This window comes from Lampetra fluviatilis, chromosome 12 (genome assembly GCF_964198595.1).
Source record: "Lampetra fluviatilis chromosome 12, kcLamFluv1.1, whole genome shotgun sequence".
Taxonomy (NCBI): domain Eukaryota; kingdom Metazoa; phylum Chordata; class Hyperoartia; order Petromyzontiformes; family Petromyzontidae; genus Lampetra; species Lampetra fluviatilis.
In genome coordinates, this window is record NC_136286.1 from 11,959,005 (window position 1) to 11,976,571 (window position 17,567).

Here is a 17,567-nt window from a genome sequence, read left to right on the forward strand (position 1 = left end):
TGACTTGTTCTTTGACCTTGCCACGTTCATTAGAGACGAACCACTGCCCTCCTCCTCCTTGGGGATGTGTCTGGCCGTTCCCTTGTCTCCCACAGACGTCCAGAAGACACTCGTGGCGCAGAGCATGGGAGGAGTGCTGTTTGCGGTTCTGTCGGGACAGCCTCTCATTGTTCTGCTCACCACTGCGCCGCTCGCCCTGTACATATATGGTGAGTCTGAATCATTCGGATGCCGCCGTGTTGTTGTAATGGTGAGTTTAGCACATGGTGGGCTTTTGCGGCCAATATTTATCCGCAATGGAGATTGTTTTTGGGTTCGATCGCGTAAATATAAATGTGGTGTTAAACCCGCCACCACCCGACAGACAATTCGTACGGTGAGCAGTTTCTGCCCTGGTTAGAGCAACAAGATAGAGCAACAAAGAAAGGTTAACCTGACTAATTAGCTGTCAGGTGGTGGCGGGTTTAACAACCCAAAACAACTTTTATTGTAATGGTGAGCCCACTGCATTTATAATCCAAAGGTCAACCGCTTCTCTCCCGGCGTAGCAGCAACAGCAGTAACAGCGACATCATCATCGTCATTCTACGCATCACCATTCTCAACATAATCACCATCATCCTGATCATAACCTTCTTCTTCAACATTATTGTTGTCGTTTTATCAGATGACGAGGCATTGACATGGTCGAGCAGAAGCCCGTTCGCCGATTGTCGCCAATGTTCACGGTTCGAATCCAGCGGCTGCCCTCATTTTATGCTGCGTCTGTATTAACTGTAAAGATACGCACGCAGTCTGCTTCACAGTGGCCATGTTATCGGTCCTGTGATGTAATTCGCAAGAGTAAGACCATTTATGTGCTGGCGTCATGGTCACGAATTTGCATCATTTGACAATGTCCCCACTATTCGCTCGATTTTAATTTGCATAGAAGTCCTAGCCGGGTAAATGAGCATCATCATCATAATTGTCTTCACATTCGTCATCGCTTTTTGTTCGTGCTTGTTTCTGCCCTGATTTGAGCAGCAAATAATGCCCTTTTTGAATGTAATGCAAACATTTCGCAACGTGTAGTGGAACAGAGGCAACTAACATGCACGTGACTTAAGGCGGAATGGGCCATCGCTACCCTCTCACCCTTTGATGCGATTACGCATGATGGTTGAAACCTTCCACAATTGAGTATAGACCTTTTCAGCACGAATTGGCTCCATCCTAAACCCACTCTCGTCCTGCCCACGACGGGCCACCCTAGCGGCTCCCCTTTGAGGAAGGGCGGAAGTGGGGGGGGCTGCCTTTGTTGCCGTTGTGGAATTACGGTCCAAGCGAATTGCGCAAATGTGGAATGGATACCAATTTTGATGTAAAAACGGCCGAGTTTTTGAAAAAAAAATTGCATAATCGCAATCAAAATAGCGAAACGGTAATAGAGGTTTTTGGGTTGGATGGCGTAAATCTCACCCAAAAAAACCTCTTAAGGCTAATATGGATAATAATAATTGTTATGGATAATATTGGTCACGAAAGCCTACGTGTTATAGTGACACGAGTTGTCCCTTGGGGGGTGTCCTTTGAGAGACAATTGTACTTTGCGTTTCCCCCTTGGCCGTATTTGATGCAGCGATCCGGACAATTTGCGATGAGTTTGAACTGGACTTTCACGCGTACTACGCCTGCATCGGCCTCTGGAACAGCTTCTTCCTGACACTCTACGCCCTGCTGCACATGAGCACACGCCTGCACCTCTCCAAGCGGTGAGTCTTAGAGAAGGACGTCATTTCTGTGATTTAAAAAAAAAAAAATCTTAACTTTTTTTTCCCACAACGCCCTGGACATTTCCTGGTACGTGTTCAGCTGAAGCATGACCGAAGAGCTTACATTTGAATATATATCAAATATAAATATGAAATCTGTCGAGAAATATAGGACTTTGAATTTGCAGCTGTCCGACCTTCAAAACAATTTTAGATTGCTGGCCCTGTTGGTGGGTAAATTTGAGTAGCAATTGGTGCCCAAGGACAAGGTCATTTTCAGAAATTTTTAAACCACTGGTGTTGGGAACATATCAATCACACCCACAATATCAGAGCACATATGCTTCATAGCGTATTGTGGTTGTATATTCTTTCTGTCGTATAATAATGCAAACGTGTTGGCTCTCTTGCAGATCTATTGAAGAGATATTTGCACTCTTCATCTCCATCGCCTTTGTGGTGGACGCAATCAAGGATATCATTAAGAGTACGTTGTGTTCTATTGCCCGACTACAATTGCACATCCACATTAAAAAACAAAACCGTCATGGAAAACAGTGTACGTACGCATGTTGAACTTTTGCACCGCACGTAGCCATCCATCCTAATCGGAGGTGCTTAAAAAGCTGTAGCAGATATACATTTTCTAAGAAATGTAGCGTGTACAAAAACAAAGCTACGGACTGGTAATACATGTGTGTAGGCTTACAAAGAGTTTAGGAATTAAATGATCTTTTACGTTAATGCGGTTACAACGAGTTCGCTTGCTAAAATAATTTGTAATTTCTTTTTTTGCTCCAACCTCTCCCGTTTGCATGCACTTGAGGCGGCGGTCGTGTGTCGGTCTGATTCTGTTTTTTTATTTTTACAATTGCATTGATTGTAATACGGTACTTAAAAAAAAAACACATACGACAGCAGAACAGATAGGCAACTAATCTTCCGCACTCCGTGAGCACGAGCGTTCGCATCACAACCTAGATTATATATTCTCGTGCAGTGATCTTGATTGCCGCCCACAGTGCATTTCATTTTGCTCGCCGTTTTTCACGTGTGCCGCTGATGGACATATTTTAGGAATGCGAGTCATAATATCTGTTCTTTCTCATCGCACGCTTTGAGTTCAATACTTGCCTTAATTTCCACGTTTTTGTAATGGTAAACACAAAAAAGCTGACAAAATTTGGAGAACCATAAGGTCAATTATTCAGTACTAATTTAACATTGCAAAGTTGGTTTTAACGTATATTTTCATTTTATCACTGTGGTAATGATTTATAAATTCACATTATAAGCGACTGTTGCATTTCTGCCCGAAACCGTTCTGAAACGTCTGTAATGACACACGAGTGTAGCAAGAGCAGACCCGCTAAGCGCAGGTGCTGCTGTCGATGTATGTTCAAGTTCTTTCACACCGTACATAACCAACGATGCTAATCGGAGGTGCTGGGGACGACGACAAACTAAACACCGAAAGGCAGTTCTAAAGAAGTGAGTTTTCAATCTAGATTTAAAAGTGCACAGCTCCAGTGGCCTAATATTGGAAGGAAGAACGTTCCAGACGGCCGCAGAAGCGCATCTGAAAGCGCGCGATGCGGTGACCGTCTTTGTTCGACGGCCGGCCAAAAGCCGCCGCTGCTGCTGCTGCTGCTGCTGATGATGACTGCTGATGACTGCTGATGACTGCTGATGACTGCAGTCCGCATGATGGTTTATGCTCCTTGACGAGATCGGCAAGGTTACCATCGTGGTTCAGTCGTGGCAAGCGCTCTGCGCGTAACGAGGGCGACCCTTTTCGATACGGCTTTCCCGACCAAAGCTCCCGCTGTCTCCTGGTCGTCCGCGTGTCCGTGAAGTCTTCAAGCAGAACTATCTGCCCGGGGAGCCGGGAGGCTGCGGCTCTGCGGGGAACAACACAAGCGATGGCAGCTGGGAAGGCGCCGCCGGGGTGGACTCGGGCGGCCCCAAGGGCAGCCGTGACGTGGCCCTGCTGGCCCTGCTCCTCATGCTGGGCACCGTGTGGCTTGGGAGCACTCTTTACCAATTCCGCAAGCGGTGAGCAACCCCCCCCCCCATCTCTCGGTGCCCCCCCCATCTCTCCCATGACGTGGCCCCTGCAAAGTTGTGCAATGCCCCCGAGGCCCGCGAGAGTGCGGTGGACTTTTGGCATTCGTTGGTTCGACGAAACACACGTCACAACTATGAGATGGCTCTCCACGCTGTGTGATTTAGTTTGTAGTAGTTTGGTAAGTGGACATCCTTGGTTGTTCATTAGCAGTCAGTGGTGGAGTGGTAATCGATTGTCAAGATCATCAGCACCAGCCATGATCAATCCTCTGTTGGATGAAGGCCTCCCCAAAATGCCACAAACTCTCACAATCCTGCGATGTTCTAAGCCATCCAGCACCTGCGCACGACCTGATTTCATTGTTTCATCTCCTCCATGGATGTAATATTGTGTGCATTCCGTTCCATGGCTACAGATCTGTCATTAAACTAAACTAAACTATTTTACTAGGTAAGGCCCACTGAGCTATCTATTTTTCAGAAGTGATTTGGCCATAAATGGTACCCTGACGAGAAGTGGCTTGTGTATCTGCAGTTATGCCCATGTATTGTTAAAAGTGTGACCCTACAATGTTGTACATACTCTCTGGTTCTTTCGGTCAAGTCACGTATATAGAAAAAATATAAAATAAAACACGACGTTTCGGTCGCAACACAAGCGTCCGTCTTCAGGTGAGGAATAATGATCTGCTGTTGTGGCTCTATATAGGCACGGGGGGGGGGGGGGAAGGAGTTTGGCCGTGGGGAGTTCACAGGGGAGAGGAGTGGAGGGTTTGTGGCGTGCATGGACGGGTGGGGCTGGAGTAATTAGCAAGTAAAAGAAATTAGCAAATAAAATGGAATAATTTCTCCAGCCCGACCCGTCCCTGCACGCCACAAACCCTCCACTCCTCTCCCCTGTGAACTTCTACAGCCAAACTCTTTCCCCGTCCCTTCCCAACCCCCTCCCGTGCCTAATTAAAGCCACAACAGCAGATCATTTTTTCTCACCTAAAGACGGACGCTTGTGTTGCGACCGAAACGTTGTGTTTTCTTGTATTATTATTTTCTACCCGCGTGACTTTACCGAAAGAACCAGAGAGTCATGAATTTCTGCAGTCACAAAAGCTTCAAATCAATTTTGTACATATTTTGTGGTGTTACAAAAGCTTGAGGCAAATTTCCTTTTGACAACCCTGCCTTGACGTGAAACATACTATATTTATAACTCCTTGCTGCAGGCCATATCTGCACCTGCAAGCGCGGGAGATCCTGTCCGACTGCGCCATGCCCCTCTCCGTCATCGCCTTCTCCTTCCTGGGCTCCTACGTGTTCCGAGACATTGACCGTACGGCTCCGCTCACGTGTTTCAGGCATTTCCTCTGTAGAGTTTTCGTTTTTCACGTAGAGTCGTTTGGTATGCACAGACATAGACGACTCTACCGAACCTCGTGGGTAGGATAATAACGCGGTGGCTCATATAGCAGTTGTCTAAGTTTTAAAAAAAAAAACCCGTTCTGTTTGTAACGTAGAGCACCAGTGGTACATTTGCATTAACAGGAAGCAGCTGCACTGTCTGTCTTCATCATGACTATTTTAAACGTATCATATTATACGAGGCCACCGCTTGTCAGACACAAGTTAACCATTGTGCACTGCAGTTCAGTATTTGGATGTGAACATTAACACCTGTAATGGCAGAAATGTGTTCGTGTTTGACTTTACATTACTTGCCGAGTGGTCCACACATCCCTGCAACCTCCGATTAGCACGGTTGGCTATGTACGGCACGAAAGAAGTTAAACGTACGTACATACATCTCAAGCCTGCAAATGCTTGAAGCCTGCAAAGGCTTGGGATGTATGTCGGGCATGCTAACACATTACCACTGACACCAAATATAAGCCAGCATAGGTTTCGTTCACAGTGTTCGGCTTGACGGAATATCACCGCTCTTAAGTGGTGTTAAACTATAGAAGATTTACCATTCCCTTCCGTTGAATGCCTTGATTACGCAATCTACTTCACAGTCAACTCCATTTAAATTCACGGTTGATCACTTAGTGCAATATGCTCCGTCGCGATGAAGGTGTAAATCGTGTTAGATCAGCCGTGGCTACGGTGTAAAACTGCGTACAAACAGAGGGTCCTCAGTTTCATGGCAATAAATGCTTGGCCAAGCGTGTTGCCCCTATTAATTACGTGTGTACGTTGAACTTCTTTAGCGTCGTATGTAGCCAACCATGCTAATCGGAGGTGCAGTTACATTTCTATGTTGGGTAGACAACAACAAAAACATCACCACACTCCGATAATTAATCAAATTAGGATGTTGTATCCAGCTATAATCAAACATTTTTTAAATAATACTTGACAGCACTGTGAAATGAAGGCCGCCCTAAACCGTGTCCAAAACGGGGGTTGTTTGAACATACTTCACCACATTCGTCAGTGTGGGTCGGCGAAGGTGAAGGCCCCAGGGCCAGCTAAGATATCTCTCGAAGTTGGCCGTGGCTGGGAATAAAACGAACGTCTCGCTGGGTTAGTGCGTGGACAACCGCGCTAACCTCCGATTGGCATGGTTGGCTACGTCCAGGTGCGAAAAGAGGTTCAACATAAGTATGCAGCAGAAGCCTTCTTAACGACCACCCCTGTTGACGACTAATCGCTTCCATAGAGCCCAATGTGTTCGCTTACCGACCATTCCCCTGTTAACGACTGGCTCTTGTAGGTCCAGTAAATATTAATTAATGTATTGATTAACCATGTTTCTTTTTAATTTTGTGTTTTATAATATCGTGAGTATCTATATGTATTAATATCCATTTAATTATTATAAAGTACGTTTTTCGGGTTAAAAAGTGGAACTTTTGATGGTTTCGGAGGGAATTAAAACTTTTAATTTGTATTTCCTATGCTCACTTAATGACCAAATTACTTAACGACCGTTTTTTTCTGGAACCAATTACCGTCATCAAGAGAGGTCCTACTGTACAGTAACACGTAACAAAGTCTGTCGCCGGCTCCGAAATGTGTTGGTAATGTCTGCCCCCCCCCGCCCGCCTCCTGTTGCCTGTGTTGCAGTGACAGGGCTCAAGTTCAGCTACACTCCGAGTGGGAGCTACTTTGCGCTGGCGCCACTTAGTCTCCTAACAGTGGGCTCTATCTGCAGCGCAATGGGCATCGGCTTCCTGCTCTCAATCCTTTTCTTCATGGAGCACACGATGGCCGCCTCGCTCACCAACGCACCGCACAACAGGTTTGCCCTCGTCGTGCCCACGGGCGATACTTGTTCTCTTGATGTGCGCGTGCGGTGCCCGTGAACATGTCACAATGATATATAGTGGTGCTTCTGGATGAAATAAATCGTCGACTCTGGTGGCCTTAAGCCAAGACGTGCGTGGGTTTGCAGTTGCGCACCTAGATAATACGTAGAATCAGAAACCTCCTTAACCCCAAGGCACTGGCACTGTCTACCGAATGCAAAATGGGCACATGCGTGAAACCACACCAAAAAACTGTCAACGAGCTCCAACGAAAGCGTCGGCTGAGAAATAAAATAAACTTTAATGACGAACGCTCGTCGCCTCTACGTAGAGACCGCTCGCAGGCAGGGACCATTTAACAGTCGGCTGCGCGTCGTTGCCACGGCAGGCTGAAGAAGGGCACGTCGTACCACTGGGACCTGCTCCTGGTGGCCGTACTCAACGCCACCTTCTCGCTTTTCGGGCTGCCCTGGATGCACGCCGCCTTCCCGCACTCTCCGCTGCACGTGCGCGCGCTCGCCACGGTCGAGGAGCGCGTGGAGGACGGTCACGTGGACGAAACGTGAGCGGACGGGGGCGGACGGGGATGCACACCGCCGCGTGCCCACGGCACCGCACATGCCCAACGCGACAAACTACGGGAATGGAGCTTGCCCGATTGAATTCCCCCGGGTAGTTTTAAGCAGTATCAGCATTCGGCAGTGATGCTGGGCACAAACTAATTAAGCAAAAGCTTAGGGTCCCAAGTAATTGAAAGAGTTATTTAAAAAAAAAAAATGCAGCAACACCCCGATTTAAGTCCTTTTTTTTTTTTTACCCCTTTTCGCAAATATACGTCGTCACTTTATTAACACCGCTACCCGATTTGCGTCGCCTCAAAACCCACACTTCGCTGACAGCAACGTCCGTCCTCTCGCGTGTCCGTTGCCTCGGCCTTCACCTCCACCTACCTACCCTGTAAAATCGCCTTGATTTGAGCCATTTCGATATTGGCCGTCGCACCTTTCAGCAACGCGTCGCCGATGTAAACCAGCCTATTACTGTGTGTGTGTAAGCGACACGAGTGCAGCCCTGCAATTGCTTGCTCGTGCCACTTGCTGGTGGAAGGGCCTCCACTAGAGGCAGTTGTAGAGGGTATTTGGGCTCTGCTCTTTCGTGCCGACACACGACCTGCCAATTGACTGGGGTCTACCCATTTATACTGCTGGGTGGACAGAGGTGGGGCGGGGGTCATCAACTTGCGCATTGTTCAAATGCCGAGATGGAATCAAACGGCCGACCCACGATCGCAAGTTCAGTCGTGCTCGCCATCACGCCAAGGCAGCTCCCTTAAATAAATAGGTGTTCACCAATATAGGCTTAAACTCGGATCATTGTCAAATTAACAGCTCAATTCCAATGACGTTATTATCAACGATAGTAATTAGTCTACTACGTTTATTATGTCACATGACTGTGATGTAATTGAGCTATGTGGCTTGTATTATAGCTTTTGTATTCAGGTGACGCGCACCCCAAGTTATGTTTGCTCTGGCACCCCAAAGGACTAGCAGGACCCCACTGTTGGAAATTAACATTTCTAAGGAATGTCTTTGCGTGCTAACGCTTGTGCGCTCACGCCAGCCTGTGCCCACGTGACCTTGTGCATGTGTGTGTGTGCGCGTTTGTGTGTGTGTGTGTGCACGCTTGCAGCATCGTGTGCGTGCGCGAGACACGCGTCCCAGTGCTCCTAGCGCACATGCTGCTGGGTTTGTCACTTTTTTTTCTGCTACCCCTGCCACTGCAGTGGATTCCACGGCCCGTGCTGGATGGCATCTTTTTGTACATAGCACTCACGTCGCTGGATGGAAACCAGCTCTTCCAGCGTCTGGCTCTGCTGTTCACCGAACAGGTAATGAAGTGGCATGCGCTGGGTTTTGCAATGACACGTTTGGTTCTTGGGTTACATTGGCCGAGCGGCGGTGGTGTGTTTGACCACTTGTTGCAGAGAGAGATGTATGATTTTTCAAGACCCCCTGATCAACCCCGGTTAATACCGCCAGGTGTATTAATCGGGAAAAAAATACGCACCGACTGCATCACTGTGGGCGTTAAAAATGAGCAAGCCATGTCTGCCGGCGTCGGGGTCCAAATACGAAAAAAATAAATGAATGTGTACTTAATTGGAAAACCCAGTCGGAGACATGATAGGTTGAAGGTCGTTGCTGTTGTTGGCCTTGTGCCACATAGACGGTTACCGACAGAGGGTCCTCCAGGATTAAACGCATTAAAGCTGCACTCGGAGATGTTTGTAACATTGTCGGTGCAACGTAAATGCAAGTTGTTGTGGTTGCAGGAAGGAGGGTCACGTGACGGCCTCTTCATGCAGTACTATATATTAATGTACGGTACTGAAAATGTGGCCAAATGAAGTGTTAGGACAAAAATAGCTGCATTTGATGAATTCCAGAATACGTGAGTTTGTTCAACTCTATAAATTGCAAAGGGTTTCGAATTTGCATGATTTAAATTTTGCGGTTTAGTTTTTTACAGAGACTAAAAAAACCCAATCTGGAACATTAATGTTGTTTTTAACCACCAAATGAGTTTCCTGGATTCGTTTCCTGTAGTTGAGAGCAGATCTTGGCACGCTTGCATCTAAAGTGCCCCCCTTGTATGACGCCCCTACTCGGTCATTGTCCAAACGTTCTGAGGTAACGCGGCTCAAAAGCGTACGTTGAAAGGGTTGTGAAAAATTTCCTTCTGGGGTCGTTTTGTGAAACACTTTATTACCACTTGCGGAGTTGCAGTGGCTATGGCTTGCCTCCATATTTATTTCGGACAATGACGATTCGTGGAATAATTTTGAGCGCACGACATTACCAACACATTTCGGAGCCGGCGACAGACTTTGTTACGTGTTACTGGACAGTAGGACCTCTCTTGATGACGGTAATTGGTTCCAGGAAAACCGGTCGTTAAGTAATTTGGTCATTAAGCAAGGATAGGAAATGCACATTAAAAAGGTTTCATTCGCTCCAATAGCATCAAAAGTTACACTTTTTAACCCGAAAAACGTACTTTATAATATTTGAAACAATGGATATGAATACATATAGATACTAACGACTTTATAAAACACAAATAATGGTTTGGACTGTCAGTGTGACAAACAACTTCTGCCCCATTTAAAAAAAATCCTCGTGGCAGCCGTGTGAGTTACGAAATATGATTGGCAATCTTCCCATATGCAGCCTCCCTCCTTATCGCCGATATTTTGTCATGAACGTGTTGGTAGGCGTGGAGCGGGTGGGCACGGCCAACGTCGGTGCCAAGTGATATTTTGCGTCATCGTGGGCAACCATTCGTTGTGCACCAACGAAGTACGGTCAAACAATTCCCGTCACCGACGGTGTGGGAAGGCCTTCATCCAGCAATGGATTGACAAAGGGCTAAAAATCATGACATTCGTTATTATTCTATCTTAGTTGGGTAGATTGTATATCTTGTTGTTAGGTCTTGTTATTTCTCTGTTTTAAGTAGGCCTTGGTTTGTGAGAGCTTTTGCTATTAAGATCCGTGTCAATTTCCTCCATAATTAAATTGTGTCTGCCATTAGTTATTGTTTATTCTTTATCGCTTGGGGGGGGGGTACCTTTTTGTGAATTGTCAATCATCAACCCCCTTTGTTTTGCTGCTTTCATGCATAATATGCAGCCTATTGTGCTTTTCAAAATTCAAAATCTATTTGTACAGCATGGTAAAGGAAGACTAGTCAAGTTTTACTGATCCTCTAGCCTTATTGTGTTACGGCCATACCTCGTGTGAATCAATTCACAAACCCTCGGTTTGCATCGCTCTTATTCACGATGACCTTCGTTCAAATTACGGTCTATTATGTCCATAATCTAAATGAGAATGGACCAGAGGGAATTTTCTTTTCATAGACCTACGTAATAATACAGTCATCTTCTATAGAAAATTAAAGTTCTGTGGTGAGCATCAGTTGTGTGGTTACAGGTCCTGAGTTGCATAATAGACAGCTCGTATGTAGTAAAATGAATTATTATTTTCATGCAAAATGCAGCTGGAATTAATGATTCAGGGGTGCAATAAACCGCACACGTGGGAAGGTAGCCAGAACTAGCACCGACAATTTACCACGCCTATGTTGGGCCCTATATAGGGGATGTTTGATTAACTCTACATTAGATTTGCAGTTGTTGATATAAAGTCAAAGAAATAATGCGAATGCAGCAATGTCACCGATAGGCTATCTGAAATTGAGGAGAGAAAGACCTTGAAAAATAAGCTTGTAATGTTACATAGAACAACGTAAATGCACAAAGGGACTCGAATAATGTTCATAGAACAAAGTTATGAGCATCGAGATGCATCTTTTTGGTTCTTTCGGTAAAGTCACGTAGAAGGGAAATAATAAAATAATACAAATAAATCATAATAAAATACAATTCTCACGACGTTTCGGCCACAACGCAAGCAGCCGTCCTCAGCTGAGCTGAGGACGGCTGCTTTACCGACAGAACCATCAGCTGAGCTGAGGACGGCTGCTTTACCGACAGAACCATCAGCTGAGCTGAGGACGGCTGCTTTACCGACAGAACCAAGAAGATGAATCCCTGTAGTCACGAAAGCTTTAAATCGAAAAAAAATCGAGATCCATCATTTACTTGAATTACTTCTTGCACTGCTCGTCCGATATGTGCCCGACAGTAATTTATGTGCAGTGGCACAGAATCCTGTGCAATCAATTGCGTGTGCTGATATTTCTCGGTACATTGTCATATTAATGTGAATCACCACTGGCTGGAAACGGCCAATTGTAACTGATGTGAAATGGTCAATTATAACAATTATCAAAAACTAACAACATCCTGTTTATGACACACACGCGGCCAGACTGATTATCGTGGTGAAAAGGAATTTCCCAGCAACTCACGAGTGAAGACCACGCTCTACAATGTTTGTGTTTCTTGTGCGACACATTTACATTCGGCCGGGCTGTGGCGGCCTATAATCCGGCACCGGAGGCGGCGAGGGAGGGGGTTGGCGGATCGCACAAACGTCGTGAAACTTATTTCATGAAAAATGTGGATTTAAACCTGTACCACCTGTATGGGATAGCGTTTCCACCCCCCGCCCCCCCGCCCCCCCTCTCACGTGCGTGAGTTTTCTGCGAGTGCTCCTGTTTCCTCTCGCATGTAACCAATCATTAATTGGCTGATAATTGCTTAATACGTCGAGGACCGCAGAGCTCTTCCCGTTCGCCTGCGGTTCCTCCCGAGTCGTCGTCCTCTCGTCGAGAACGAGGAGCGGAATACTGTGCCGTCGTGAAAATGACTCGCGATCACGTAACCACTTAACAATTTTGCTGAGCCCGGTATTTGGTCTTGGCCCGTATTTCTGCAGCAACCCTACGACACTGCCAAGTTTTTAGCTCGAACTTGGCCGCGTGCCCACTTTTGGCAAGCCGCTGTAGCTCGCGCTGCGAGGGCAACGGGAACGCGTTTAGCCCGGCTGCCCTCGGACACGGTCACAATGTCACGTGGTCGTCTTTCTAGGGCCCGTCTCCTTCGAGTGCGAGCGAATCCAAGCGTTGTGTTCACGATCATTTTACTCTGGCCTCGCAGGGGAAGGGAGTGCATGAGGGGTGTTGGGTTTTGTTCGTTTAACCGGGCGAGAAGAGACCCGGGGTAGTCTCGCTGGCAAGAGAAACCCTGCGGCACCACAATGGCAAATGCAAAACAAATGAAATGAAATTGTGCACCATTGAAGGAAATTTAAACAGCTGCGTCACATGGCACATCGAAAATATCGCACAAATCTACACCAACAATTAACTTATGACAACCCTGTAGCGCAAGTCGGCTCGGGCAGATTATTCTCTGACTGATATATAGCACACTTGTATTTCAGTTAGAGCAACGGTTGACAGATATAGGGTGATTATTGTACGAATTTGTATCCTGACGAGGGCCTGCATGATGATTAGTTCGCGTGCAGGATTGTGGTGGAGAGGGTCCAAGCTCACAGAGCGCTGCGCTGCCATGAAGCACTGGAACTAAAATATAAATTGTTGAGCTCTACCAATAATGGCTCGATACGGCTTGGGTCCGTTTATAATAATTGCAAAAATACAGAAGTAGCATTTTGTAGGAAACGTGGCATTCTGAAAGTGGTTTCATTCGAGTCATCGAAACCCCTCGTTTTGCTTTGCAATGTATAATTTAGGTACTTGAGGGAGGAGAGTCATCTGAATCGGGAACCACACAAACGCCAAAAAAACATGTAAATAGTGGAGACATCATGGCTGTTAAAAAAAAAAGTTATTTTGTTCAGATTGACGGCTGATGGACATTAGCGGAATGGCAGCCAAAGGAGAACTGGAGAGGACGCCGCACCGGGGAGACGGATTGCCGAGATTAGTTCACGCGCAGGCGTGAGACACGCGTCGTGGCATCCACATGGACCAATCGGTTCAGTTCAGTTAATTTAGGTATAGCCCTGTGAGCCATTCGGCTCTTGAATCGGGTGCAACCACAACAAACAAAAACATGAACAAGAAACATCTTAAAGTGATGCTGCTGTATGCAAAAATCCCAGTGGGATGCAAGTCATAAAGGAGCCGATAAGTGGATCGACACAATGGTGGATTTTTGCCGACTCAGAGTTATCGTCACACCTGCCGGCCGTGAAATGTGACGCGGTTTTCCACCTGTGTGTGTGTGTCTGTCTCACTGTGTGTGTGTGTCTCACTGTGTGTGTGTGTGTGCCCGCACAGACGGCCTACCCGCCCACTCACTACGTGCGCCGCGTGCCACAGCGCAAGATCCACTACTTCACGGGGCTGCAGCTGCTGCAGCTGACCGTCTTGTGCGGCGTGGGCTTCTCTCCCATACCCTACATGAAGATGGTCTTCCCAGTCATCATGCTGGCCGCCCTGCCCGTGAGGTGAGGCCTGCCTCCGAGGGTAAATGTTTACCCGGAGAGAGAGGGGTTGGTTCCTGCTGCGGGCAGACGCAACGTGCGGTCCTCCTGTGTATGTGCCTTAAACCTGCAAGCACAACAATAGAGCAATACGTTGACTCAAGCTTTGTCCCACCCCCCCCATGCAGTCACCCGTAACATGGCTTACGTTACACAAATTCAATTTTACAAAAAAAACTCTCTCCTATCTGTCTTTCGATGTAAAACAAATAATAAAAGTGTTCCTTACACAACCCGGTCAGCCCATCGGCATAAGAAATATTTTAATTTGCTGTGTGGAGAGACGGATTTGTAAAGGAAATACGTATTTTCTGCTTATTATTCATATTCTCCACAACTACGCTAATGATGATTTTTTAGTGATCTTCTATTTTGCGGTCAGTACTGTGCAAGGGAAACTGGACCTCGGGAAAGGTGAATGTGAGGTTGTTGAGACTAACTTGAGAACTTCACTATTTTTTGACTGTCAGCTTCCATTTACGCACACATTTATCAAACTATGTTGGGTTAATTTGCCTCTGGATATAAACAGGCAACAAACGTGACCAATTTTTTTTCCTACTGTGGTCACTTATCACGTGACATTGTAAGTAACGAGAGAGAAATTAAAAGTACGTATTTTGATAACTTCCGAGGTGAATCTTCGGCACGTTCACACGCAAGGGGGTGCATATTCAGACGTTCGATGGACCTCTGTGGAACACTTTAAAGGGTAATTGGAAAGCAGCGACAGCTCGAATTGCCGTCATGACCTGAAGCTGTCGACTCCGCCTTGCCACCGCCCCCCTACCCTCCTGCAAGATCCCACAGCTGCCACGCAGTAGGTGCCCTCTCCCCTCCAATATCCAAACCGAACGGTGTGCCACCATCCACTCTAAGGATTTCTCCTTGGCCACCGGGCTTGTGGAGATCACTCCGTATGGCATATGAACCTCCCTTGTGGGGCATTTATCATCTTGTGTGAATGTATCATAAACACGTGTGAAGTTTCCATCCTTGCATGAATACAATGCCACCGTTAACCAAGCCCGCCCGCTGCCTTTATACAAATATTTAACAAGCGGCAACCTCGCTAGAACTTTTCAAATGGGTCACTATAAGCTGCGGTGACGTCATGCTTGGCTGAGCATCGTCATGTAACATCTCGGTGTGATGTAGAAAAATAAAACCACGACTTCAGAGACACAATTTTTTCCATCATTTAACTGCGCTGATAAAATATGCAGTGTCAACATTGCTTTGTTTTGCTCGAAGCCCTAGCACAGCAAGCAATGGCAAGAGAATAATTGTTCATGCGTGTATTTCATTACTTGGAGTCCTTACTAAAGAAAAGTTCTGCGTGAAGATGGCTTTAGTATTTTAAGGCGCAGCCCCACATTGTCATTCTCATGCCACTGCTGGTTTAAGGACCTCTCCTTGAGGATATTGGGCCTACTCTTCCACGCTGGCAAAATACGTCTTGGCGAAGAGGCGGGGGCCGTACCCACAACTTTGCCCAACCACAGGCGACCTGCCGATCTCGACTAACTGGTGGTGACCCCATTCATACTGCCGGATGGACAGAAACGAGAGGGAGATTTTAGGTGCTTGTCAGCATTTTAATATTGGCCTAAGATAGACGTAGATTTGTTTTGGTTAGTTTTGTTTAAACCCGTAACTCTCTTCCGCATGCGTTTCTTTTCGTTGGCAGGTTTTTTGCCGTTCCAAAAATAATTGAATCCCGCTACTTGGATGTGATGGACGAGGAGCTGTGAAGATGCGCGCGGTGAAAGGGGGGCGTTGGTTGTCTGCGCTCGTCAACTCGTGGGGTTTGCCGAGGCCGTCGGCCGCGGTTGTGACGATGCATTGGCGGCAGTTTGTCTTCATGCATTTTCAGGATGCAGAGCTGGTGACATAATTGCCACCTTGTGCAAGTGAACAAAAGAGTAGCAAATTTCGATTTAAAGCTTTCGTGACTGCAGGGATTCATCTTCTTGGTTCTTTCGGTAAAGTCACGTAGAAGGGAAATAAATTTGACTATTTTATTATTTCCCTTCTACGTGACTTTACTGAAAGAACCAAGAAGAAAAGAGTACCAATTCGTGTAAAATGACGGTTTTGTAAGAGGCTGTGGGCTGTACCCGATCTGCGCGATGGCTGTATTGGTTAAACACGCTTGTGGAAATGAAGCCATGCGACACGTGTGTGTGTGTGGGGACCACGTTATACAAGGGTTAAAGGTTAAGGCAGAAAAATATTGTCTTGACTTGTCACCCTGCCCCTGCCAAATCCCCGTTTTGAATGTTCTTCCGTTTACCGACTGCTCCTGGAATGTACCGTGTCAGGTAAATGTGTGTGTCATAAGAGTGCTTTTTAGCACGCAGTGTAAATACCAAAACTACAGATATAAACGCGATAACTGGGAATTGCCAGCCCCCATTTGAATGCCCATGGTCGACCACAATAGTTGCTTGTGTGAAAGGGGTAAAATGGAATGCGTGTGGTGGTGTGGGGGGATATTTGATGATGCACAATGTCCAGACTATAACGGTATGGAAAACCTGAACTAATACTGAGCTTTTATTAGCAATATGGTATTTTGAAGGCACTTTTTTATTGGTTTTATTTTATCATAAGGTTGCTATTTATGTGGAGCAGCACCATTAATATAATTTTTGTTTTGTGAATAACATGTAACGTTTTCATTCCCCCAGTGTGAATGAAAATAAACCCAGTTTTACTGAAATTATGGTTCCGGATATATACCAAATCGGTCAATTACTGCACCTCATAAGCAATAACATTGGTATATTTATTAATTATATCCTTCATGTGTTTTGTTTTTACCATTTTAATGTGATTTATTGCTCTGGTGTACAATGTAAATATTTTTTCCAGATTTCTGTAGGTCAGAATATTTCAAGGTGAACTATGTGAAGTAAGCGATATACATGTCCAATTTGATTTGTATTATAAGTGTCCTGCCATTAAAAGCTTCTAATTGTAAATATTCCACCTTGACAGCCTCTTGTGCGAATTAATAAATTGACCGATACATGTATGGGTTGTTAGGCTACAATTGGTGATTTATTCTGTAAAAATCACTACAATATCGTAAGACATGTTGGTCTTAACATAAGCCATAGTCTATAGACAGTCACTTTATATTAAACACAAAAAGGCTCATGAAAGTGGATGATATTTGTGAATAAACATTTTAGATTTTACATTTGAGCAGATGTTTGAAATTGAATGGGTGAGATTCTGGGTCACATCTAACATCAGTGGAGATTATGAACTCGTCCTGGGCCTCCCCACCTAGGTCAACTCAGCCTTAGCGAGCGACTTCCGAGACCCAATGTGCAGAGGGGGCTTTTTATTTATTTATCACACTTGGGCACAAACACTGGGCGATATAGAGAAACCTACCCACATAGCTACACACAGCCGGCCTTTCTACACAGCCCCATCGTGGGCGTCTAACTACATAGCTGGCTGACAACTGTAGCCATGACGACGGTAGGAGCCGTGCAGGG

General features: G+C 46.0%; 1 protein-coding gene across 3 annotated transcripts in view; it reads left to right on the plus strand.

Moving 5' to 3' along the window:
- The window catches only part of SLC4A11 (solute carrier family 4 member 11), a 39,018-nt gene extending 23,008 nt beyond the window's left edge, over window positions 1-16,010 (plus strand). For 2 of the 3 annotated variants that reach the window (XM_078861235.1, XM_078861236.1), the window contains exons 10-19: window positions 96-209; window positions 1,622-1,754; window positions 2,168-2,241; window positions 3,611-3,809; window positions 5,042-5,148; window positions 6,885-7,059; window positions 7,455-7,628; window positions 8,759-8,957; window positions 13,847-14,016; window positions 15,743-16,010. In XM_078861235.1, the coding sequence (XP_078717361.1) occupies window positions 96-209; window positions 1,622-1,754; window positions 2,168-2,241; window positions 3,611-3,809; window positions 5,042-5,148; window positions 6,885-7,059; window positions 7,455-7,628; window positions 8,759-8,957; window positions 13,847-14,016; window positions 15,743-15,806 (1,409 nt within the window). In that variant the 3' untranslated portion in view covers window positions 15,807-16,010. The remainder of the gene's footprint in view (window positions 1-95; window positions 210-1,621; window positions 1,755-2,167; window positions 2,242-3,610; window positions 3,810-5,041; window positions 5,149-6,884; window positions 7,060-7,454; window positions 7,629-8,758; window positions 8,958-13,846; window positions 14,017-15,742) is intronic. The other variant, XM_078861238.1, reaches the window with a different exon arrangement.
- The last annotated feature ends 1,557 nt before the right edge of the window (window positions 16,011-17,567 follow it).